A 27,061-nucleotide genomic window follows, 5' to 3' on the forward strand; every position below is an offset into this window, starting at 1 on the left:
AATTCTTTTACCTTTGGTGATGGACTTCTAGTTCGCCCATTTAACTTCGGCGAATTGCCTTTTCGTCTTTAGTCTGCCGACCTGCCTTAAATATTTACAATTGCACACTGTCAACTTGGGTGAGGTCAAACCAATTAGGCGATCCACCGTTTTGGTTAGGCGACTACCAGTTGGGAGTTTGTACTCCTTACAATATTTTTGGCCTCTTTTTCATGTATTCATCATTGCCTTATCCTTTATCCTTCATACCTGAAAAACCTCAAAATATCATCAGGACAGGACATAAACATGCATCGAGGACACTAATTGTTGAACTAAAAAGACCTCAAATGAGTGAAAATCTACCACTCATCATAGGGTTCAAGTGGGAATATAAACATGGAAAACAACTCAAAGATCTCGATGCATAATATATTGCAACTCAAAATCAAGAATTTAGAACTTGGAATTGATAACATAATTCATATCAAGAATTCTCGAAACTAAGGGTATAACCCTAGATTAGACTCTTACTGACTGAATTTAGATGTAGGGCATGAGGATGAACTCAGTCTATCACTATGAATAGCCTTACATACATGGAAGAACACTTTTCTTGAAGAAACTCGAAGAATTGAAGAAGATGCTTGAAAACCCTACCTTTCTCATCTTGGATGATTACTCTAAGTCTTAGGAGTGCTAATGAACGTAAAAGAGTTGATCAACAATGTTTAACCCTTAATTAGAGGTAAAAATGTTGGGGTTTAATCTTAGAAGGGGTTGGAAAACACTAGAATACCCCTACTAAAAATCGTGGGGTCGACTCTATGGGTGCCACCTACAGATCATAGAAACTTCTACAGTTCATACTGGTCAACCGTAGATCAAGTATTGACGACTGAGATTTGGGGTCAACTTTTACAAACTAGCTCCTTCCTACGGTCCGTAGGACCCTCTCATAGAACCCAAAGTTCCTCAATTATTTTAGAACACTCCTACGGTTCCTCTCTTTGAATCGTAGACCATTCTACAAACCATCCTGTCAGTCCGTAGGTTATCATCTGAGACTTGACATTTTCCGAAATTCATCATCTACTTAAACAACTTCATTTGTGAACAAAAACCACTGAGAGTCCTCTTCTATTCTTATTTAGTTTTTTTTTAGAGTATTTTTTTTTTATGTAAAGTCCTAACTTCCAATTACGAATATACGTGTTTAGAAGTAATTGTATAACCTTGGAAGAAACGATCACAACGATTTGCAATGAAAGTTGCTTTTAAGACAGTGACTTACCATAATACAATATTTACCATATTTTTTTTGGTGTGTTAATTCTTATTGAGAATTTATTTATTTTCCATATATAAATGATAAATATTAGGTAAATAAAAAAAAACCCTAGATATACTATTTATAAGTCAACATTTTGTAGTCTTGGGCTGCTGCACAACATTATTATTGTTAGAGAGTAATTTTTAAGAAAAGAAAAGAATAAACGAAACAAGGTTGGACGTGGAAAGGGAAAATCAAGCAGTTGGTTAAAGCAGAGATGGTGGACAAACTGATCGTCGCCGTTGAAGGCACCGCTGCGTTGGGCCCTTACTGGAAAACCATCGTTTCCGATTACCTTGATAAAATTATCAGGTACTCATTTTCATACACTAAAATTCAGTTTTGTTTTTTCTACTTGTTACCATTTTTGTTTCAGTATTTCATCCAGAATTCTGCCATTAATTTTCGTTATTTGGATAAATTGTTGTATCGTCGGCCGGTTTATCTTTCCCTAGTTTAGGATGGGAATTAAAAACTCACCAAACTAATGGAATTTAACTCCTGACCTCAGCTGACCGGAGATTCAGACTCCTCTATTATGAATACATTGAGTTGTAATAATCTACTTCAATTATGTTTTAATTATAAAAAATGAGTTGTTTATTTATTCAATTTTGTAAACATCTCTTACAAAAAATCCTGCATTCCAATGCTAGTAAATCATTGAGAAAATGCTATTCTCGGGAAATACTATTTCTCTATGTGATAATCATGTGCACATAGCATTTGAGTTTCTCTGAACTAATTTGGGGTACTTTTGAAGCCTTGATACCGAAGTTTAACTTTGAAAAAAGAAAATAAGAATGAATGGCTTACAAAAAGTCTAATTCCTGAAGGGAGGCGGTTAAAGAACTCGCAGTTGTTTGCAATGATTGGAATTTCCAACTGTTGCACTTTACCCACCCCTCCCTTCTTATAAGATCTTTTGTTTACATGGTTCTCTCAAACCCTAAACCTAAGTTGCTCGGAATCTCCAAAAATGTTGCTTCACCCTTGTCGGATCCTCCAAAAATGCGCTACTTTTGAAGGATCCGACATCCAACTATGACATTTTTGAAGAGTCCAAGCAACATAGCCTAAAACTATATAACGTAAACCTTACTTACTATTTCTTGTTCACACAATTACTATTTCTCCATGAATTCTCTTGCAACCTTCATCATCTCGTATCTCTCTCATATTTCAATTCTTAAGGCTCTCAATCAGTGATCTTTCTTTCCAAGTTTCAACAGCTGTGATCTTTGTTTTTCAGTAATTTGGTTACTCTCTTCTATCTCTCCACTTTGACTACTTAACTGATTTATATTTATTGTGTTTATTTTGAATTTATAGTGGCACCATAGTCTTGCTCATCTACATTCTTTAAAAGAGACGTAATACTGCAACAATAGACAATGAGGATGTTAAACAACCTAAATGTGACATCAAGAAAACAAAATATATACATTTTACCCCTCAAAGTCAAAATGTAGGAGAAGATAGTCAAAGTGAAACCTATAGGCAACGCAAATGCGATGATGGTGAATTATTTAGACCGACAAATTTCCCCCCTTATTCTAGCAAAAATTAAATAGACCAAGCCCTTAGGTATGCAGAGAAGCATGAATAAGGGAAATATGATCATTTAATACAAAAATGTTGCTCACCTTTTTCTCTAACTTTTTAGTCGCGCGTTAATTAAGTCTGCGGAGCTTGGAATCAACAGTGTATTTTAATCTTCTGCATGGATGGAGCTATTTCTATGAAAAGATAAGTAAACAAGGTTAATGCTCTTTCAGAAGAGGCATTTCAGCGATAAAAGTAGTTTAGAAATAGGCTTTTTGGAGTACAAACTGGATAAACGACTTCCAATTATATTACTTCTGTTCTTGGGTTGAAGGAAACTAAAAGAAGCCAAGTTAATTGAATTATGCTGCTTAAGACATTATTGCTTTGCCAACTATTTATGCATGCATTACAGTTATCTTTCTGGCATATTTTTCTCAATCCAATAAACTTATTGAGACCCACAATTTCTTAGACTGTTAGTCTCCTGTTAGTTGACTTGCCGGCTCACTACATTCCATTCTTAGTGAGATATATAAACTCTGGAGAAGTATTAAATGCAGATTTTAATTTTAAAACTTAAGATTAACTATTGAGAAATCTTAAATGTATATCTAAATTTGAAAATTTGGGCACAATTCGAATGAAGGATTTATTAAGATGTTTTTAATATACAGCCATGTTTAAATGTGAGTATAGTCTTTCCAAGACTACCAGGGAAAATCCTCTATCCATATGGTGTGGATGCAACTCATTTTGGTTATTAACTATATATAACCCTGTCCATGACAAGGTTGATTATATGCCACTCGAGGTCATGTAAATGTTTCCCCTCTAGGGGCAAGCTCAGGATGCTAATGAGAAGAACATGTTCAAGGGTAAAAAATTATTATAGACATGGAAGGTACATTAGCGGGTTTCTTTTGGCTAACAATTCTTGTCAACCACTGAGAGGGATAATTAGACCTGCTTTCTGACCTTCTATTGCTGGTCTACTTAATTATAGATTTCTATCAATTTGCAGTTAGGTTTCTTCATTTGAGATGCTTCTTAGTTCTTTCTTGTACTGGTATTTCTGAAAGGTGAGATCATCCAATTTTGAATTGATATCAGTTCGGGTTTCTTCTCAAATATGCTGAGCCGCACATATGCAAGCAAAAACACATGTGTTGTTGAGCAAATGACTGAGAATTCATCCTCCTTCACCTACTCAGCTCTTCCTTTTATCTAGCTTTACCATGGCTATTTATTTTTGTTTGGCTTTCTGAGCTTTTAGCTGAATCAGTTGGGGAGTTTTCTTTGGATTGAATGGCTGATGCAGAAACCTCTGCCGTGTGGTTCTTCTAAAATTTGATGTTTGTTTAGTATTTGAATCAACACATGCAGAAATTTTTTCATTTGCCAATGTGTTGTTATGGAGCTTGTTCATGGTTGTTCCATCCTTTCAATGAAATAAGATTGTCTTAAAAACTTTATATGATGATTGGACGCTTTTAACTGGTCATCCATTTCATTCTTCTTTGATATTCTTATTTTCAATTTTTTTCCTGGAAGAGTTTTGGTTTAGATCCCTCTGATACCTCCTTATGGAACTTTAAAGCCCTAATCGATAGCATCACTCCTGCAGCCACCACACAAAGAAAATTAAAGTGCTTTCTGTTTCCCCTAATAGTTGGTTGATATATTGTATATATGTAACCTAATATGTATTGAAGCTGTTGTTAATTTATCGATCTCCTGTTCTGTAAGTTGGTCATATTAAACCCCGCAAGTAGTATTCAAGATAAAGTTTACTGAGTAATAGCCTTTTCGTAATTTGTGCAGGTGCTTTTTTGGAGTGGACTCAACTTCACAGGTTCGCATATTCTAAATGGCTCATTTTGTAAACTGGTTATTCTTCTCTAGTATTTATGTGATGGCAATTTTGTATGAGTAAATTTAATATCTCAATATTCATCATGAACAACGTAGTTTATAACTCAAATAAGCATGTCCCATTACATTCCATATTGCTGATGAAAAAGAAAACAGTATTCCATGCTATCTGAGTTGAAAGCAATTAATTGTAAGTTCTTCTACTAGCTAGGCTAATTTTACCTTCCATTTTGAAATTCCAGAAATCATCTGCAGCCGATGTGGAGGTCTCCTTGGTCATGTTTAATACACATGGTTCTTATAGTGGTTTGTATTTTTCTTGTTCTGAATTTCTGGTTCTGTTTGCTGATTTAATTGCAATTTCAAGCATGAGAGCTTGTTGAGTCATGCACTTAAAACCATTTTCTATCCCAGTCTGAAATCTCAACCAGGGGAAACAAAAATTTCAGTACTGGTATTATGGTATGTCCAGATGAAATCTGCATCATTCCACGATTTAAGGACTGTTTTTTAGGTGGTTTGTACAATCTCCTTGATGTGGAAATTATCTAATAATGTGATTCTTACATGCTAAATCTATCTATTCAGCATAGAGTTTAGATAACTTAATTGCGACTCCCTTGATCCATGATTTATGAATTATTTTTTTATCTGACTTTCATGAGTCTATAAATGCGCATAGGATTGATAGATCCTCTTGATAACGGCTTACAGTCAACTTCAATTTCTTAACTTTCAAATTGATTTATTTCAGTGATATTCTAGTGGATTTGATGGTCTGTTGTAATTTCAGTGATATTCCCTCCCTACTCTCTTCCCCAAATAAGGAAAAATGAAAAATGAAAAAACAAATTGTGGCCACAGAAACACAAAACTTTGAAGGGGATTATTCAATTTTGATCTTGTGTCAAAAAAGAATTCTTGTTTTTCAAGTCTGTCTCTCACTACTCTTTCTTTGTCAAGACACATATTTTCTCTTTTTCTTTTTGCTTGACAATTTTATTTCCTGTTCTTCTTCTGTACTACTATCTTTTATGCAGCTTGCCTGGTTCAGCGGAGTGGCTGGACAAGAGACATAGATACCTTTTTGCAGTGGCTTTCAGCTATACCCTTTTTAGGAGGTGGTTTCAATGACGCTGCAGTTGCCGAAGGACTTGCTGAAGCATTAGTGGTGCGTTTCATTGATTTTAAGTTGTTTAAAAAATGAACTTTGCATCTCTATTGTTGTCATGTGATAATATCAATAACCGAAATGACCTTTATGAATCACATGTGATATGTGCTAGACAGAGAATAATATGAATAACGTTTTGGTTAATAGCCACCAATTCTGTAGATAGCTCACTAAGTTACACTTAAAGCTCTTTTTGAAATAATAATGTACGCAACCCTCTCTAGTTGCCTAACTAAAGTTGTCTGCCTTCCTCGCTTCTAGAGGATGCAAGTCCATCGAGTTTTGACTCTCTCTTGGGCCTCACGTTACTCCCCTGTCCCTTTCCCCTTAATTTTCCTCCATTTAAGTGGGCTCTCAGAGCTCCATCAAACATTGCCATGCCATGTCTTTTTCAGGCATTGTCGCTGCATTACAAAGTCCATTGGTCTAGAGTATTCATAGCTTGGAGAAAATGCTATGGACCTTTGATCCAGATGTTTCCTCACGGTTCAACCCAAACTTAATAGTGAGCCGGTTCAAATTTTGCTTCCAAATTCGTTCACTAGTCCAGGGTTATTATCATCCTTTCATATGTTTCATCTTATTTTTGTTTTTCACCATTTTGAATTCTCTTCACTCAATTCGTTATCGACTTCGACACCATTTTTTCTGCAAGAATTTCTTCCTTCAAAATTTCTTAACTCACACTTTACTTTCCCTATCGTCTTCCTTTCCCCCCTACACTCCTTCCTTCCCTAGTCTCCACTAGCAATATACACCCCCGATTAAAATTCCAGTGTAAATCATAACACACACACAAATCACTTTTCTGTCTTTTTCTTATTCCTTTCCACAAGAAGTCTCATCAATTTTTTTTATCAGCTTTTTACCACTTTGATTGGCATAGGGAATACAAAAATAACATATGGAAGATTCAGGTTTAAACACTTTTAATTAGTATCAAACAATCCCCATGAATAGATATTGTCTCTTCCAACATTAACCTCTTTTCACATCTTTTCACCACCCCTTGCCAGGTTGTCTCTGATTTATCTCTTTGGGCTCTTCTTCGTTGTTCATTCCACTTTGAGTCTCTCAATAGGTGGTATCTTCTAGGTGCATTGACCTTCTTTTAAACGAACTTGAGATTGCTATCACCATGTTTCAATTAGATTTACCTAGACCTTTGTCCATGAGATTTCCGCATATCTTGCTATTTCCTCTAGCTCCCTTGTAATACTAGCCTCTTCAATGTTCTTCCTTCCCCAATTCTCTTTCCTCTATGATTCTATCCAATTCGTGCTTTCTTTATCAGTGCTGACTTTTTGTTTTCAATTCTTCCAAGAGATAACTTTATGTATTTAAACTCTTCATCCAACTCCATGGAGAAGAGGAGCCTGTCAATTTATTAACATATATATGTAACTAAACTGATGCTTCCTTCAGATGTTTTCTGTACAAAATGGTAACCAAAGTCAACAAAACATGGAAGGGAAAAAACATTGCATACTTATTTCTGGAAGCAACCCTTATCCGTTGCCTACACCAGTTTATCGACCACAGATGCAGAAACTGGAGCAGAACGAAAATATTGAAGCACAAACAGATAGTCGACTATCTGATGCTGAGACAGTTGCAAAGACATTCCCTCAGGTACTGATCTAAGGCCTTTTACTTTTTAAAATCCTGGCGTTCCCCTCACGTATTCTGCTTCATCCTTTGCTGACAAGTTTCTCTTTCCGTTGCAGTGTTCCATTTCCCTGTCAGTTCTATGCCCAAAAAAGCTTCCAAAACTAAGAGCAATATATGATGCGGTAACTGAGGCCAACTTCATTGATTTCTTTCCTTTTTGTTTATTAGGTTTAAAGACTGTTTGTATTATGTTGAAACTTCAGTCTTCTTTGTTCCTGAGACCTACAATATTTACTGTCTTCAATTTCTCCTAGTTGCTGATTGACTTCCTGCATGCTTTGTCTGACCTCGACAGAAACAATATTATTACTCTCTCTTGAACCAGAAAGTTGCCGACTTTGTGACTCATTTATCATGATTCTATGCTTAGGATTGGGGCAAGTTACACGTGTTAGAATTAGAATAGGAATAAGAATAGTATATAGAATCCTACTTGGTTAAGGATTGCAATGTAGGGTCTATAAATAGGGCTCAATGTAATAATGTAGATACGTCATTCAATAATATTTTTCTCCTTTATTTTTCACATGGTATAAGAGCCAGGTCAATCCTCGTTTGGGCTTTGGGTCCATGCTCCATTTGGGTCTGGGTGTGAAGGGGGAGAGTTAGAGTGGGTTAGAGTCCCACATTGGTTAGGGAATGGACTAGTAATATGCTTATATGGATTTGGGCAATCCTCCCCTCATGTCTAGCTTTTGACGTTGAGTTAGGCCAAAGTGCCATATATTTTCAACATGATTATACATGATTTGTGTACGACATATTATATATTCTTGGAGTGTCATTAATGGAGTAATCTTTGGAGAACTTCTCACTCCTTCAATACTTACGTCATGGATAATATTTCACTAGTTAAAAAATATGACTTTATGATGGAACCACATGACATTATCACTTAGTTTTAAGTAGAGAAAGGCGATGCAAGTGGACTTTATAGTTCCATTTGTTTCAAACTCTATGCTTGTTCATCAGAAGTAAGAATATCCATGAGCTCCATAGTGACATCCTCCATTAACTTGTCTCTTTTTCATTTTAGGAGTCCCAGTTTGAGAGTATGCAACATCAAATAGTGGTGCAGAATCATTTAGCCTTCATAAGTGCTTAGATATGATCAACCTTTTAAGGCATTGTGGATAAAGTATTTATCGTTTAAAATTGCCTTGGAATCCTCTATGATACTTGTCTTCATTCTATTATTTCATGATTCTTGACAGTAGGTCTGTCTTCCATGAAAGGAAGAGGACCTTATAATCTTCCTCACTCTGCTCACACTGTTATCCTGCTAGTCTTTTTTCTTTGAGAATTTTTTTAAAAATGGAACTAAGTGTGAACTTTGCCGGATACAGGGAAAACACAATCCACGAGCAGCTGACCCGCCCATTGATACTGCTAAGAATCCAAACTTTCTTGTTTTGATATCCGAAAACTTCATCGAGGCTCGTGCTGCTTTCAGTCGCTCTGGAATGACCAATTTGGCGTCAAATCACAGCCCTGTCAAGATGGATGTGTCTTCTGTTCTTCCAGTTTCTGGCACACAATCAATTTCTAATTCAGCAGGTTTGTGTAATTTTTAAAAAATCTTATTTTCCACCTTTATCATATACTGACTCTGTAGGAGCGTTTGCTCAGCCTGATATTACCTTACTCATTTGTGTGCTCTTTCTTTGCTCTTCCATTTTGGCAGTGTAATTTTGTGAATAGAAATATAGGAATACACACCAAAAGATAAGTTAGTGAGAAATAGAACACGAAAGGAAAAGGAACCGAAGGTGTTTTGATGATTTAGCAACTCCTTGCTCTCCCTAAAAGTTCAATGTTTAATTGCTTTAAGTAGTTGGAGCAGTCTATACCCTGTTAGCTCCCTGAGTCTCTTTTGGATTTTGTTAGCTCCCATCCCTAGCATAGGACTTTTGAATAGGGCTAACAATATCTCTTTTGTAATCAGCACGTAAACAGTGTTCTTATTTCTTCTGGATTTTTGAACCTGAGACCTCATGGTTCTCAACCCACTTCATTGACCACTAGTGTTTTGGTCTCGCTTTTTTTTGCGTCTTGCTTTCAAAAACACTGCATGAGATGGACTCATACAGGCTAGGTGACCACAAGGATAAAAGAAGGAAGTCTGGGAGTCGCCAGTAATTGAAGCTGTTTGCTTGAAGGTGGTGTTCTGGTGGCCAGAGTGACCTGACGAACATCACAGAAGAAAGTGCATCATTGGAGGATGGCCAAAAAACCTCACAGGCACCAACATATGGCTTGATCTCGCTGGAATTCTCTGGTCTGTCACCCGCGCGTGTAATGGTCTTTGCCTGTTCGGTTTGCTGGGACTAGGTCATCATACGCCGATGGACTTGTGGTGGTGTTGGTATTGCACTGTGCACAACACCGATGAAAAATAGTTTTGAAGCATACAACTTTGCTGTCACCAGAAATAACTGCAGGATGACGGTTTCTCTCTCGCTGAAGTCGCTGTATGTTGCACAGTAAATAGTTTTCACGCTAATACCAAAGAACATGGGGGAAAAAGTTGCCTGACTTTAGTTTCTCACACTTCTATTCCTTTATAAACAGACTTCACAATGAGGATATTTGTACTTGTCCAGTGTGGAACACTTTACAATACTGTGAAAGTATACCTAAAAACTAACAAAGTCCAAATGTGCAATAAAGGAAACTAACCATAATATCCCCCGCTTTATTTTGAAGTTGGCAGGGTCAAGCTGTTGAATAGACAAAACATTTAACCCATAGAAAAACAAGTAAAACCACTATTTGAACTTTATTCATCCTGATATATGTTGGGAATGGTTTCACTCTACTGTGCAATTTCGTTCTGTGTAACCTTTTTCATGTGTAATTTGTTTCAATTTTTGGAGTTCAAGCACGATCAGTTGGATAGACAACTAATTGCTGAACTGTTCAACTCATAATTCAGCTGTAGTGTCTACTGTCTATTGCTAAAATTTGCAATTTATCCCTCACCTAGTCTTCCCTAATTTGGTTGAGGTGTGAATGTGGCCACATGGTGATGATACTTTTGGCATCTTTTACATTTATACATCTTTTTATCTTATCTGAGGATTAATTATGTTACATAATGTTGAGAACTCTCTAAAATTACAGTTTTAGTTAATACAAGTCCAAAAAAATTATTGGATCAATGTTTTATGTTGGCTGATAGAGGATTTCCAAGACGATATTCTTGTCATCAAAGATGTGATCCTCTAAGATGAGAAGATATTCTTCATATCAAGATATGATCCTCTAAGATCTTAGTATAATTGTGGTAATTTAGAATATCATATCTCTGATTCTTTCTCTTAATGTAAAGATTTAGGTGATTCTATTCCACAATCCTTTATGTATATATAAAGCCATGTACATGACATAGAAAGATATGAATGAAATTATTCAATAATCTTATTCCACATTTTAAAAGATACTCTTGTGTATTATTGTATTCTAATATAGAGTATGCTGGGATATATAGATTACTCTGCAATTATATTGTTGGAGGGATACTGATTTTCTTTTCTATTTACCTCTCAGCAAATGTATCTGTTATGAGTCGACCACCAATTTCCGCTGGAAATATTCCTCCTGCAACTGTAAAAATTGTAAGATTCAACAACTTGTACTCCTGCTTGCTACACAGATATTTCATAGATGCTATGATATTATAACATTTGTTTTCAGGAGCCCAACACTGTGACCTCCATGACTGGACCTGCATTTTCACATATTCCGTCTGTTCGTCCTGCTCTTCAACCGGTTCCAAGCTTGCAAGCTTCTTCTCCTCTTTCTGTTTCTCAGGAGATGGCATCACATACTGAGAATGTTCAGGAGATGAAACCCATAGTCAGTGGTATGACTCAGTCCTTACGTCCGGTTGCTGCTGCAGCAGCAAATGTCAAAATCTTGAACGGTGTTGCTCAGGCACACCAAGTTCTAGGCGGGGGAACTTCTATAGGACTGCAATCTATGGGTGGCACCCCTATGCTTTCAAGTATGATATCTAGTGGAATGGCATCTTCCGTCCCTGCTTCTCAAGCTGTATTATCATCTGGGCAATCAGGTGTGACAACAATGACTGGGGCTGTTCCACTAGCAGGAAGTGCACAGAATACGCAAAACTCAGCTCCTTCTTCATTCACTTCAACTGCTCCCAGTATGTCTGGGAATTCAAACATTAGCAATTCACAGCCTTTGAATAATAACCAAGGAGGTGTTAGTATGACTGGTCAAACAGTTCCTGGAATGAGCCAAGGTAATCTACCAGGCACACAAATGATGCCAAGTGGGACAGGGATGAACCAGAATATGCTGACTGGGCTGGGTGCAACTGGTTTGCCTTCCGGAACTGGCACAATGATGCCTACTCCAGGGATGTCTCAACAAGGACAACCAGGCATGCAACCAGTTGGTGTGAACAGCACATCAGCTAACATGCCTCTATCTCAACAGCAAACATCTGCTGCATTGCCATCAGCTCAATCAAAATATGTCAAAGTTTGGGAGGTAAGACCGATCGTGTTCATGTTTTCCCATATCTTGTTTTCTTTTAGAAACTACCTACAGGAAGCTACATTTCTGTATGATGTGAATGAAGTACTCCTGATAATTTGTAATGAAAATGTTGCAGGGAAACTTATCTGGTCAGAGACAGGGCCAACCTGTATTTATTACCAGATTAGAGGTATGCTTATAACTTGTCTTATCGGAATTTCTAGTGATTACAAGTTCTTTTGTGTTTTTTGATCTTTTTCTAATGGTTATCATTAAGTGATAGTGCCTTAAAGAAGGCAATCCAGCTTTTGTGTCGAGACATGAAGTATTGCCTTATTATCTCTTCATGTTGTAAAATTGTTTGCTGGATCTCTACTGACTGTACAAAATCTCGTGATCTAATTTCTTGTGGCAGGGGTATAGGAGCGCCTCAGCTTCTGAATCGTAAGTTTTCATTTTCATAAATGCTTGATTTAGTGATTTCACAATGCCACTTACAATAAACAATCCTACTATGATGTTTATTGTGTTTCAATTATCGCACTGTTTTGTTGTTGTTATGCTCCCTTCTGGTAGACTTTGCACTGTTTCCTTGTTACTTGCTATATTTTCTTTATTGTCTCCTTCTTCTTTGTACTTGGATTTGCTGCACTTGAGCCGGGGGTCTTTCGGAAACATCCTCTCTAGCTCCTTGAGGTAGTGGTACGGTTTCCGTACATTCTACCTTCCCCTGACCCCACTTGTGGGATTTTAGTGGGTATGCTGTTGTTGTTGCAATGGTCCCATTCCTTGTTGGATTGTGAAGGGACTATATTTTTGTCTTTCATAAGTAGTAAGGAGATTTGGTAGTTGTATTTTATAGTGTAAGTTTAGCTATGCTACTGTCTTTTCCATCTTCAAATTGCAAGATCTTTTATTTTACACCTTTTTTTTTGAGATAAAAGATCTTTTATTTTACACCTAAAGAACTCTGTTGTCATGATACACTTGATCTCTCAAATATAGCAAGATCAGTAAATGGTAGAGACACCAAGGAATTCCTGATTAAGTTTTAGAAACTTGTTTTGTGAGAGATTTATCTTTTATAAAATTCTTTTTTTCTACAACTGAGACATTATTCTATAACACATTTCCCTTTACAAATTTTTCTCATCTGGGAAATGAGCTAATTTTCAAAAAACACCTTTTCTAATTGGACTCGGTCCTTTTTTGATGAGTTTCTCTCCTCCATGAAGGAGGGGAGAGCCTATTCTCAGCCGGAGATAAGTCATTTGAATTAATCGACATTAGCAAAGATCGAGTCAGATGGTTTTTGCTTTAGAAGCGCAGCAGAAGGTTCATTAGCAAGATCAGAATCTACGAAAGAAACTTGAGGTGGGTAAGTGGTGCTTTGAAAGAGGCTTCACAGGGAAAGGATAGTCTTTGCTGTAGATGGTGTAGGAAGATAGAGGCCTACCTATACAAACCTTATCAGAGCTTAATAGTTATGGTAGGTTTGTTCAAATTGAGGTGTGGTTGGGTGACAGGAAATCATTTGGTAATCATTCTAGAAATTATTGACAATGGAGGATGGTGTGACATTACAGACAAAATCCTGAGATTTCTATGGAGACCACAATAACCAGCGAATGGAAACCCCATAATCAGGCAGTAATTTGTTTTGAAGTAGTAAATCCAGAGCTTTGGCCTTCAATGGAGACAAATGGTGCTGTAGCAGTCCAAAACAAATTCAAAATAAGTCTAGAGGCTGAAGCAAATAACGCCCATCTTCTTACCAATGCCTATTTGGGAGATTTAATGATCCTTTCAACATATCTCCAAATCAAAAAGTTGTTCAGAAATGGTTTCTAAACAGATGGAAGGTGATTGTCTGCCTGTAGGTGACGTCAATTGCGCATAATCAATTCTTTCTCAAAATGCCTTCTCGTCAAGAAGCATTTAGAATCAAGGCGCAAGACTGATACTAGAATGGCAGAAGGTTATCTCCGGAATTGTGTTTGCTGGTTATAGGGTTAGCTATGACGGATTCAAAATCTGATTATAGATGGATAAAAGTATTTGGATTTCTAGTCCATGCTTGGTCAGGAAGTTCCTTTAAAGTTATTGGTGATTTGTGCTGTGGCGGCTTTGTTGACATTGATGAAGATACCGAAAAGAAGACCCACCTTCACTTTCTTAGAATTTGTATCAACAAATCAATTGGAAGTGTTTCGAGTAAAGCTAGAATTGATTGACAGAGATTGGAGTTATGAAATTTCAGATGGCCACACAAAGTAATGGGTCCCGTCTGGAAGGCAGATTGCAGCGACAAAGGTATTGCAATTAGTGGAGGGGTTTGTGTATTGAGCCTTGCACACGTCAAATCCCTAGAGAGGTCTGGCCACATCTACAACACGTGCCACTAGCCTTTTTAAAAAAGCCACATGCTAAAGAGGTGGGGCCTCAAATCACAAATAATATTTCAGGACGAATTAAATAGAGAACTGGCCTCCTACTTCAAAGAAAATGGACCAGGTCTACTATACTCTCTATACTTCAGGCCTAAAAAGAAGAAAAAAGGAGAAGCAGATCTAGAAGGCTAAATTGATAGCCCAAGACCCATGCCTTCCTAAACCCGACACTCTTTCTCCAAGGATTACACTCGACCCTCTATCCATTAAGCTCCATGCACTGGAGCTTACACGGATGATTTCTGACTCAGAGGGGAGCATTTTCCCAAGCAGCGGCAATGTTGATGAGAAGGAGAACTACCTCATGAATTGAATTTTTCTTCAATTTCACCACAAATCATGGATTTAGTACCAACACATGGCTCAAGATTTGATTATTCATCTCAATCTTACAATGACACTCTCTTCCATGGCATGGTGACAATTTTGTTAATCAACAAATAGTTCAAACTCTATGAAGAATTTCCTTATCAAAATGGACAAAACTGGTTATGGTAAAGGCTTGCAAAACCTTTGAGGTTAATGTAACAAGCTTAGAACATGAATTATTGGACATGATCTTAAGAATGGAGTGCGCTAGAAGTGAAGACATGAAAAAATACAATTACGATGTGTTAACTAATTGTCTTACACTGAGCCTTACTTGTATCCATAGATTACACAATCCTAAGTGGCTTGGACTCTTCACTTTTGGTGCCGCACCCATGTCGACACGACATGGGTGTGGATGTGGGATCCGTGTCCGATTTGGTCAACCAATTTTGGGTGCTTTGACCAAAATCGAGGAGGAAAGTCTGGACAATTTAAATGATTTCTATAATCAATACAAAAGCTAAGGTGATATTGAAGTTAATAGAATACCTTTTATATAAATTTCTATGCCACTCTTTTTCTTTGATCTCCTTCCAGAATTCTCTTCAAGTTCACATAATATCTCATAATTTAGGTTTTATAACTCTATTTTTGAATGTTTTAATTATTTTTAGGTAAATCCCCACACCCGTATCCATATCCTCAAATCGTAAAAATTAGATCATGAAGGATCTGACCTTTAGATCCGCACCCGTATCGGACACTCGAGTCTGAGCAACTTACACACAATCCATATCCCTATAAATGCGAGACACAAGATACTATTTTATACAGAGATTGTGTAACACCCTCCTCAAGCAGGTGATTTAAGTTATTTACACTGAGCTTGTTACAGATGTAACTAATACGAGGGATAGGGACTTGGTGAAAATATATGCAAGCTGATCATTCAATTTAAAGACTTTGTAACAGTATCTCCTGAAAGGTTTTTTCTCCGATGAAGTTACAATCTATCTCAATATGTTTAGTCCTCTCATGAGACACCAATTTGATGCACCACTTGATTATGCCACTCAATTTCCATACTTCTTCAAATTCAATCCTTCAAACAACCACTTGCTCCAAATTAGCTCACATGTTGTCATATTTATTGCTTGATATTATGTTCTGGACTAGATTGAGAAACAACACTCTATTTCTTCCTTTAACAAGGCACTAAATTACCTGCTACTAAAATACAATAACCAGACATAGAATGTCTATCATAAGGTGATCCTACCAATCAACGTTGGTGTATCCAATGATCTGCTTATGGATTCGAGCCTCGAGTGTCAATGGGTCCTAGCATAAGCTTAACATTCAGATCCATAGGAGTGCCTAGGGGTTTACAACCCATCATTTTTGTCTCTTCAAGAATCTCAGAAGCATATTTTTGTTGAGAAATAGCAATACCTAATACCCTTCAGGATGACCCAATGGAATGGTTTGGGCTTGGGACTTCTATGTTAGAGGTTGCAACTTCGAAACCCCTTGCTAGCAAAAACAAGAGGTTTGCCTTCTTGGTCGAGCTCATCGCACTGGGACTGCCTAGTGCGGATTACCTCTCCTGTGTGGTTTGTAAGCTATTGCATATGTGTGAGGGGTTTTACTCGGTGCGCACCCAAAGGGTAGCGGTTGCGGGTTTCTTTTGTCATCAGAAAAAGAAAACAATACTTAACCTAGGCTGACAGACCTCAATACCTAGAAAATAACTTCAATCTACCCTAATTATTTGTCTGGAAAAGCCCAAAGAGATGTTGTTTAGACTAGTGATACCATCACAATCATTGTCAATAATAACTATATTGTCACCATAAACCACTAAATAAATACAAACTTGAAGTTGAATGTTGATAAAACACAACAATCAGCTTCACTATGAGTCATGCTAAGTTCTTAAATAACTATGTTGCATTTACCAAATCAGGCTTGAGGAGATTGTTTCAAACCATAGAGTAACCAGTGCGATCGACATACACTACCACTAGGCATCCCCTGAACAACAAAACCAAGTGGTTGCTGTATATAAACTTCATCATCAATGTCTCCATAGAGAAAAAACATTCTTAATGTCCAATTTATCAATTGGACAATGGCGAACAACAATCATGGATAGAAAGAGGTGGACATATGCTATTTTAGCCACATGAGAGAAAGTATCACCGCAATCAAGCCACATATCTGATGATATCCTTTGGCAAGAAGGCGGGACTTAGCCGATCAATTTGGCTGTCTGGACCAACTTTGACTACCTAAACCCAACGATAGCCAACAATAGATTTCCTGAAGGATGAGGGGCAGGTTCCCAAATACCACTTGCGTGTAAAGTAGACATCTCCTCAATCATTGCATGTAGTGGTGGCAAATGGGCGGGTTGGGTCAAATTTGGGCGGGTTGAAAATGGGTCAACATAAAATGTGTAATAATTCAACCCGCCCATATTTGATATGGGTAAAAATGGATTGGGTAAGAAATGGGTTGGGTAAAATACTAGTTTACACGTATTTACCCATATTTTCATGTGTAAATAGTACTTTACTTAAGAATTCAACACACTGAAAATATTTTAGTCTTTTTTTAGATGAAAAATGTTGAAAATGCTTCATTTAGTTTTATTGTATTATAAAAGTAAAAAAAAATCCTATAACTTTTCAATATAAAATAAAATTATGTAATAACAAGGGGAAAATATTTTTAATTTCAAAGTAAATGAATATTTGCATTTTAGGACTAAAACATGCTTAATGCACTTTAAGCTATGTCAATACTAATACATGATTTGCTTATTTTACACTATTATTTATTATCCAATATAAAATTAAACAAATAAAAAATATAATTATTACATTTAAAATATAAATTTTTGGAGGGCTGAAGACTTCACCTTTTCAATTTTAGTGAAAAATAATTAGTTCTATAGAAGAGCATAAAAAGCAAGAGAAATTACAATATTTTTAGTGACATCATGAATTTATAGTGAATAAAAGTTAGAAGCTTAACCCATTTGACTAATCCATACTTTACCCATATTTTACCCATAGTTTACCCATATTTTTAAGGGTTGATATGGGTATCAACCCATATTTTACCCATGTAAAAAATCACTCACCCAACCCAGGGGCGGAGCTACAGCCTAGTAAGGGTGGTCAGATGAACACCCTTCGTCGGAAAATTATATTGGGTATATAGGCAAAATATAGTCTAATATCTGGATATTTATTAATTGAACACTCTTTGACACAACAAAAGCAGATGGTCCAGCGGTAGGCACACTCGTTCACTTCATGGAGGTCTGGGGTTCGATTCCTACTTGCTGTATTTTTTAATACAAATCTCTTTTTAAACAAAAAAAATACAGAAATTTTTGTGCACCTACTCATGGGTAAAAAAAATGTTGTGTACCCACTCCATTAAAAAAATTATTTATCGACTCTTTAAAGGTTGAACACCCTTGGTGAAATTTTTGGCTCCGCCACTGACCGAACCCATTAAAATATGGGCGGGTTACCAAAATATGGGCTCATTTTACCGCACTAATTGCATGCAACCATAGTGGATGAGAAATTGCTTCACCGGTAGACTTAAGAATGGAAGTAAGTAGCAGGCAAATAGAGTTCTTTTCAGATGTACTCTAGCGTTGGATAGACAGATGAGATCTAGCCAATCTTGAAGTGTTTGAAAAATAGGATTTAGCTATATTACGAACTTTTGGGGTGTGCTGGCAGCATTAGTTGGATGCTTGTGATTCCTTTGATGAAAGTTGTACTTTCTCGGATTGCATTATGTTGGATTAATGTGTGGAAGGAATCTAATTCTCTATGGTAACTAATTCGGCATTATGCAGCCTATAAATGTGTGGGAGGAATCTAACTCATAATTTTAGTTTTCAGTTATAAGAGGCTTTAGTCGATGTAAAAGTTCCTAAACAAAATGTGATTCTTCTTTTGATTTGTGGAAGCTACATAGGAATGATATCCAGGATGCTCTTATGTATTTGAAGCAAATGATGTCATTTCTGGAAAATTGTCTTTTTGTTCTTCTGTTATGCATCTTTAGTCTTCTTTTCACTTCCATAATGCAGTGTTTTTTAAACTGTATCAACACTTAGAATTGATTTGTCCTTTGTGTTTTTGTCAGGCTTGCTGCAAATTGGCCTCCAACAATGCAAATTGTTCGCCTTATTTCCCAGGATCATATGAATAACAAGTAATTCATTTTAGATCAACTAAAGTTTTGCTTGGTGGATCTTTTTCATATTAGAAACAGATTCTTATTATGTCGTCCACAGTGCAATTTACGGCTTTCTGAAAATTACATCTTTGTTTTGGATCAGACAATATGTTGGGAAGGCAGATTTTCTAGTTTTTCGGGCAATGAACCAGCATGGATTCCTTAGTCAGCTGCAAGAAAAGAAGCTTGTAAGTGTTCTTACTTTTAAAGATTGAGTTTCTGCAGCTAGAGACTAACCCCTTTTCATTGTAGTTCTTTTATAGGTTGCCTGCATCTTTGTTGCATCCATTTGAACTGCTCTATTCTCGTTTATGGTAGTGTTCTTTAGTTAAAAGACCGAGTTTCTGCAGCTAGAGTAAAACCAGATTTCATTGTAGCTCTTTTAATTGTTTACTGCATCGATCTTGCAGCAATGTCAACTGCACACATGCAGGTCACCAATTGTTTACTGTTCTTGATTATGGTGAATGATTTGAGGTGCATACTCTTATTTTGATACACATATGTATCTCCACCGTGTATGGGCATGTTTCTTGAAATAATAATATAATAGATTGAACAACTATTTCAAGTAATTCTAAATTTGAATAATTGATTCCGTAGAGACAATGGACTTGACCTAACTCACCCTAAAACTCAGTGGTGTACGCAGGATTTTCGTCAGTGGTGTCTGCTTTTTAAATGAGAAATGGTAAGTAAATAATGTAACACCATATTTTAAAAAGGAATAAAATATAAATAAAATATAATTCACATATAGTACTATACCTTTTTAAAAGATTTAAATTAATTTTTTCTTTTAACCTTTTTTCGATGAGTTTTATTTTTTTTGAAATGTATTCAAAATAACCTCATTAAAAATAATTGTACCAAATATTTTCTTATACAAAGCATCAAATAATCACTAAACAACTTTTATTCATTGGATTTCATGAATTATTTTAATCAATTTGATTGGTGAGAAAGGTCAATGAAAGAAACCATTAAAAATGTATTAAAATGAGGCTAGGAAGGATTGAGCACACACATGACCTGTGGAATTTCAGCACCAAACTAATTGAACTTACAACTTTGGTTTAAGGAGTGTCACCTTACATTATATATCCTTTATGTCTGTTTTTTCTTTCACTAAATATACATATTTAGTAAATTTTCTGATGAAACATTGTCGCATGACGTCCCTTGAGTCTTCTTAAATTCGCCCCTGCTAAAACCTAACTCATGAGGCAAGGCTTGTCAAAACTACCATATAAGGAGACAATAGTCTTCTCAAGAAATTGAGACACTTTACATCCCATGTGTACCCAGGGTTGAACATTTGAAGCGTGGACAATATAAAGTGGAGGTTCAACATTAGGTAACCAAGAATAGGGTTGACTTTGTCTTTGATACCATTAAAATTGTGGATTTTGGACCTAAGTCATTCCCAATAGTCAAGTCATGAGGTAAGCTTGTTCAAAACCATTGCTGAAGACATAATTACGTAAATAAAAGATTTGCTCTCTCTACAAGTTTAAGATTTTTAATGAGATGGTCGCACACTTCTACATGGTATCATAGTAAAAAGGTTTAAGGAAGATATTAAAAGTGCAATAAGGTGGTCTTTGGTGGATTGTAAGATGAGAATAATAAATTCTCACCAGAATGGGACATATAGTCACAGGTTGGATCTCCTCTCTAGCAGTGCAGACTAAAATGTAGAAAAAACAACATTTATGAATGGCTCGAAGGAGATTGTTAATCTTGAAGAGTTGTTTTAGAGACAAAAATCAAGGTGCTTTCATGTTGGAGGTCTCACGTTCGAAACCCCTTGCCAGCGAAAGCAAGGGGTTTGCCTTCTGGGTTGAGCTCGTCGCACCGGGCTTGCCTAGTGTGGGTTACCTCTTCTATGTGGTTTGCGAGCTATTGCATAGGAGCGGGGGTTTTACCCTGTGCGCACCCAAAGGGTAGCGGCTGCGGGTTTCCCTTGTCATAAAAAATAAATAAATAAAAAAAATCAAGGTGCTTGTGGCAAAAACTTGGATAGAATCATAATTTTCTCATGAGCCAGCAAAGTATCATAGAATGTTGTGAGAAAACAAGAGTTGTAGAGGGAACTCAGCTTCATTATCCTCACAAGCTATTGAGTTTAAATAGCTAAGTTTACATGTCCAAAAAAGGAAAGGAAATCAATATAAATCAATATCTAATTATAATAGGAATAAATCTAGCTACTTACTATTTACACATGCTATAGTATATTCCCAGGATTCTAACATTCCTCAAGTTGGTGCAAGCAAATTATATGTACCAAGCTGCTTAGATATATAACTTGTTCTAGGATTGGCTACGGACTTGGTGAATATATATGCAAGCTGATCACTTATCGCATGAAATCAATCTGTATGTGTTTGGTCCTCTTGTGAAACACTAGATTCGATACAATGTAAATTGCAACTTCATTATTGCACACAAATTCCACCCCTTTTGTATTTCCAAATTTCAACTCCTTCAGTAGTTGCTTGATCCATATAAGTTAGCTTGTTGCCACATCCATAGCCCGATATTATGTTTCTACACTAGATCTACCAACCACATTTTTTTTATTACTTTCCCAAGACACCAAATTTCCTCAACTAGAACACAATATCCAGAAGTAGATCGTCTGTCAGAGGGTGACCCTACCCTGAATATCCAACAATTTTCTCATGTCCTCGGCAGTGTCGTCAAAAGAGAGAAGCGCTAAAGCTCTGTTACAGTATAAGACACACTATTAGTGTGGGCTTCACTAAATAAAAGTGCAGTATGGAGATATATATCAACACGTCCTCAATGTCCAACATTCTTGAAACATCACCCCAAGTCAAGTTGTCACCTCCAAACACCAATTCTTCTTCTGCTTCCACATTAACACCCATCTTCCCAACCAACCACACATTACTATGATCAATGTCATCCAATGAGATTGGATCAATGACACTCGCAAGTCATAACGAACTTTTAAAGCACGATTGTACTTAACATACACTAGATCAGTCAATCTTTGAGGCTCCAATCTTTTCCCTTTTTTTGTATGGATCTGTTGCATTGATTATTTTAATGTTAGTAAATTAGTCTAATTGATTAACTATGTAGCGAAATGGATATATATGATGTATACCACTATGAGTACTTATATGCTCGAACACACTCTAGTTACACTCACATCCAGTAGAACTAGCCATTAAACCCAAATTCTAATGGCTAGTTTTTTGAGATGGGGAGCTGAATTACCAAATACATTCCACCGTTCAATGGTAAAAAGTGTTTTGTTGACAATCATTATTTGTAAGTTAATACATTAAGGGGTCGTTTGGTACAAAGATGCATAATGCAGGGATTACTAACGCATGGATTAGTAATGTAGGGTTTAGTAATGCAGGGATTAGTTTTTATCAAGTGTTTGGGTCATTGTTTCCCACCTAATCTTATGTTTGGTTTAAAACTCTAGAAAAAGTTTATTTCCTATTATATCCTTGAGTTATTATGAGATTTTATATTTCATTTAACTAGTCAAGTTAAATACTAAAATATAAAAAAAAATTATTATTATTATTTTTGAGGTGTGATATGCCACTATAGACATCATTGATAGCACGGTATATTTCTAATTTTTTTTTGTCAAATATACCTTAAACTTAACATAGATTTAAGGCTACTTAAATTGTTCAAATACACGAAGCTTATTTTTTTTTTTAAAAAACAAATAGTTCACGTGGTTAATCAACGAACTACATTTAAAAAAAAAAAGAAAAAAATCAGCCCAATATAACAAATCAAACACGAAGAAAAAAATATTAGTTTGTGAAATCATCAAATCACATGGAACGAATTTGGTGAATTTAAAAGAATATTTATAAATATTCTCATATAAATAAAAAAAAGAACATTAAATTACAAAAACAAAAAAAAATAGGAAAAAAGATTTGGGAATAGTTTAGTCATTTATGGGTCTTATCCAAGGATTGTTAAACCTTAGATTAGTTATCCCTCCCTTTTCTAGGGATAAAATAAGAACTTGTATGAGGTATAACTAATCCATGGATTAGGTTAAATAAAGTAACCAAACAATGTTTTTGTTAGACTAAATTTTAATCCATGGACTATTTTGATTAATACCTCCTACCAAACGGGTCCTAAGTACTAAGTAAGAAGTATCAAGTAAACTTTTAAACATAAACTAATAATCCCTGCATAACTCTAACCAGCTACCAATAAGAAGTATCAAGTAAACTTCTATACATAAACTAATAATCCCCGCATAACTCTAACCAGCTACCAAACCTCCCCTAAATATTTTACCTCATAAAAACATATTTCAACATGGTATATGAGCAAGCATAGGTTCTTGAATAGAGTCTCACTGCCACCCACTGTCAATAAGAATTTTCACGTGTTTGGCCCACGAAAATGATCACGCCTGCACATGCGGAGGGGTTGAAGAGAATTAAGCAAATAAAAGTGGGCATCAGATAATCACATACATTAACAACCATGTAAAGAAACACCATGCCATTCTCTTGACCAATGTAGGAGAGATCAAGTTCTCAAGTTGAAAGTTGCAGTTTTCAGGCTTATGAAGTAACAATATGATTTATTGAATAGCTATTGAGGTAAATGTAGCTGTTTTGACTAATTGGTGTTTCAGACATTGAAATAGGGTACCTTGTGGTATTAAATCAAGTGGAAGTTGGCATTTGTCTGTGAATTATGTTTAGGCCTGTCATGGACTGTGCTGTTATTATCATTATTTGGAGTAGATGAATCACAGTTTTTTTCTTTTCCTTTCCTGTGGGTTTAAAAATGAGGCTTATTCTAGTGCATCAATAGTGAACTATTTGAGTTTTGACGCATCAGGTAGCTGCAGATGATTAGAGTGTCAGGTGGGTATTTTGTATTGTCTACAGAATTTGAGAGTCTACTGCAAACGTTAGTTGAACTCAAGTTACTACACAAGTTAAAACTACTTTTCCCTTTCTGTTTGGTTGATGGGTGAATTTTTTTTACTGAACACGTGATAACCTTGCTGAAGATCTTACCAAGTACAGCAGTCTTGTTTTTGCATCATTGTGAGAAATGATGATTCAGATGACATTTCTATGGCCACTTAATCTCTTTTTTATTTGGGGAAAAAATATGGCATTCGTATGTGTTGGTTATTCCGCATCTTTAAGCAAAACATATAGATTTAACTGCTTAAAACATCTATCTCTACAACTTCAAATTTATTAAAAACCCATTATGAGAACTTGAATTAATTGTACAATTGAAATCTGCACCAGAACTAACATGCATCTCAGGAATTTTTTTGGTGAAATTGTATTATTATTCTCATGAAGACCTATCTACACGGGTGGCTTGCATGTTCTTTTCTAACCCTTCTGTTGACAAAAATGCATTGTGCAATCTCACTCCCCACTTTCCTCTTCTTGATTTATTTATTTACTTTCTCTGTGTGTATATCTGGAGAGGGGCAGGTTATATTTAGTAATACAGCTCTGTAGATCTACATCAATCTTGTTCTGTTTTTTGTTAATTGTTCCAGAAACAGCTCTCTTTCTATAACTGGTTTGATGAACTAAACTTGTGGTTTTCCATAAATTGTCCAGTGTGCAGTAATACAACTTCCATCGCAGACACTGCTTCTCTCTGTTTCTGATAAAGCCTGCCGCTTGATTGGAATGCTTTTTCCTGGGGTAAGAAATGTTATGTACTCTTAGGATCACTTCATTGATGATCAATTTAACAAAATATTTTAGGAATGGTTTCACTGTGCATGAAGCCTTCAGTGTAATGCCATTTTTGTGTCTTCAGGATATGGTGGTGTTTAAGCCACAGATACCAAGTCAGCAGCAACAACAGCAGCAGCAGCTGCAAGCACAACATCCACAGCTGCAGCAGCAACAGCAACAGCAACAGCAGCATCTTACGCAGCTACAACAGCAGCCCCTTCAACAGCTGCAGCAACAGCAACAACAGCAACCTCTCATGCAACTGCAGCAACAACAGCAGATTCCGTTGCAACAATCACAGGTTCCCCAAATGCAGCAACAACAGATTCACCAAATGCAGCAGCAGCAGCAGCAGATCCCGCAAATGCAGCAGCAGCAGCAGATTCCGCAAATGCAGCAGCAACAGCAGCAGCAACCAATGGTTGGCACAGGGATGAACCAAACCTACATGCAAGGTCCTGCAAGGTCACAACTAATGTCTCAGAATCAAGTTCCATCACAAGGACTGCCAACCATACCAGGAGGCGGGTTTATGAATTGAAAATGTCATAGAACTAGACAGCCATTATACAAACTGTGAGACCAGGCAGTTGATTCCAAAAGGTTAACCATGCATTTGGTGCATATCTTACAAATGAAATTCGATGTATTCAAATTCATTGTAGGCTCTAGCATAGAAATTACTTGTGCTCCTTCGAATCAGGTTAGCATGGCTGTAAAGGCAAGATAAAAGGGGAAGAGGGAGGAATTTTCTGGGTGTGGGTTTGAGAGCATATGATTGCATATTTGATCACCAACCTATTTGCTATTGATCATAGTTCAACACCAGATTTGTGTTTGTTTTTCGTTCAACTATAGTTATTGACGTCATAGGTACAGCACTTCACTAGCTTTCACCATCATGTATGACTTACTAAAATGTGTTTCCCTTACATCATGCTTGCTAAGACTAACTTTTGTTGTATAGGCATGTCTCCTTGGACATGATCCTTCCTATACAAGAGCGCTAACATCCTTTCGATGTTTATCCTGATGTTTCAAATTATTTTAGTAAAACAAAGACGGGTTCTATTAAACAGTGGAGACTACCTTACCCAAAAAACAAACAAACTGTGGGAACTAGTCGTGACATCGTTTTATAGAACCTGATGAGCATCTAAGAACAAGAACATTTCCTAACTTGAATCTTATTGATATAAAATGACAATACTGACGTTAGTCATGCAAAATATTATAATATTGGAAATCGCTTTCTCCTACTCTTTTAAAGCTTTCAATAAAGCCTTTAAGCAACAACTTTTCTGTTGGCAAGTTGTCGGGACCTAAAAGAAAAGCTTTTCTGGAGATGTGTTGATCAAGTTGAGTCAGGGTGTAAATAGTAGGCAAAAGGATATAATGAGAGATTGTGTAAAATGGTTTTGTTACTTGTATGTTTGTACTTGCAACAAATGATTAATGGTGGGGGGAAATTATGAGAATCAAATCATGTGCAAGAAATTTTTGACTTATAAGACTTGTAATATTCAACCGCAACGAATTAACGGAAATTAGAGTAATAGTTCATGGATATTTGGTGGTTGAGTTCGAGAGATGATTTATTGTGAAGCTAGGCAAATGTTAAATCGCAATGAGAGAAAAAAGTTAGGACGCGAGTTCAAAATTTAACTCTTGTTTTTGGGAGAAAATTGTGAGACAACTAAGGTTGAACCAAAAAGGAACATAAAGTTAGTGTTGGAATTGGGCAAACTTGCAAAGTCCTCAAGGGGAAGAGTGAACAAGTCCTTGATTGAACTCAAAAAAATGTTTCTTGTTTGTGAATGCAAATCACAGATTGGAATAGAAGTAGAAGTTAGGAGCCACAAAACATTGAGATCATAATTCAACCGTCCATACACTTTTTGAATTAAAGTTCTTATGGCCCTAGAGGTTGAATTTGAGTGGGACAATGTTTTGGTAGTTGGTGCTAGACTATTACATTTAGCTAAGAACAAAAACACAATCAAAGAAAGATTTCATATAAATCAATACCAGCTCGTGACTATTATTATTGTCACACTTACATTAAGGATGGTGTTTGCATGAGTTTTTTTTTTTCTTTTAAATATTGATTGGAACTTAATGTTTGTGTACACATGTGAAATTTTAAGAAGTAGCTCTGATTTTTCCTTCAAATATTATTTATTCTCAAGATCAAATA

At 36.2% G+C, this 27,061-nt stretch overlaps 2 protein-coding genes across 2 annotated transcripts in view; one reads left to right on the forward strand and one right to left on the reverse strand.

Annotated features, from left to right (window-relative positions):
• Window positions 1–27,061, reverse strand: part of LOC125861708 (fatty acid amide hydrolase-like) — a 334,554-nt gene that overhangs the window by 201,395 nt on the left and 106,098 nt on the right. The window lies entirely within an intron of this gene.
• On the forward strand, window positions 1,437–25,597 carry LOC125861707 (mediator of RNA polymerase II transcription subunit 25). The gene is made up of 15 exons (XM_049541558.1): window positions 1,437–1,624; window positions 4,682–4,712; window positions 4,975–5,038; window positions 5,773–5,903; window positions 7,332–7,538; window positions 7,634–7,699; window positions 8,924–9,134; window positions 11,127–11,194; window positions 11,274–12,095; window positions 12,220–12,273; window positions 12,499–12,527; window positions 19,022–19,090; window positions 19,218–19,302; window positions 24,742–24,828; window positions 24,947–25,597. The coding sequence occupies exons 1-15, from the start codon at window positions 1,530–1,532 to the stop codon at window positions 25,403–25,405; spliced, it is 2,478 nt and encodes an 825-aa protein (XP_049397515.1). The 5' UTR covers window positions 1,437–1,529; the 3' UTR covers window positions 25,406–25,597.

This window comes from Solanum stenotomum, chromosome 4 (genome assembly GCF_019186545.1).
Source record: "Solanum stenotomum isolate F172 chromosome 4, ASM1918654v1, whole genome shotgun sequence".
NCBI lineage: Eukaryota > Viridiplantae > Streptophyta > Magnoliopsida > Solanales > Solanaceae > Solanum > Solanum stenotomum.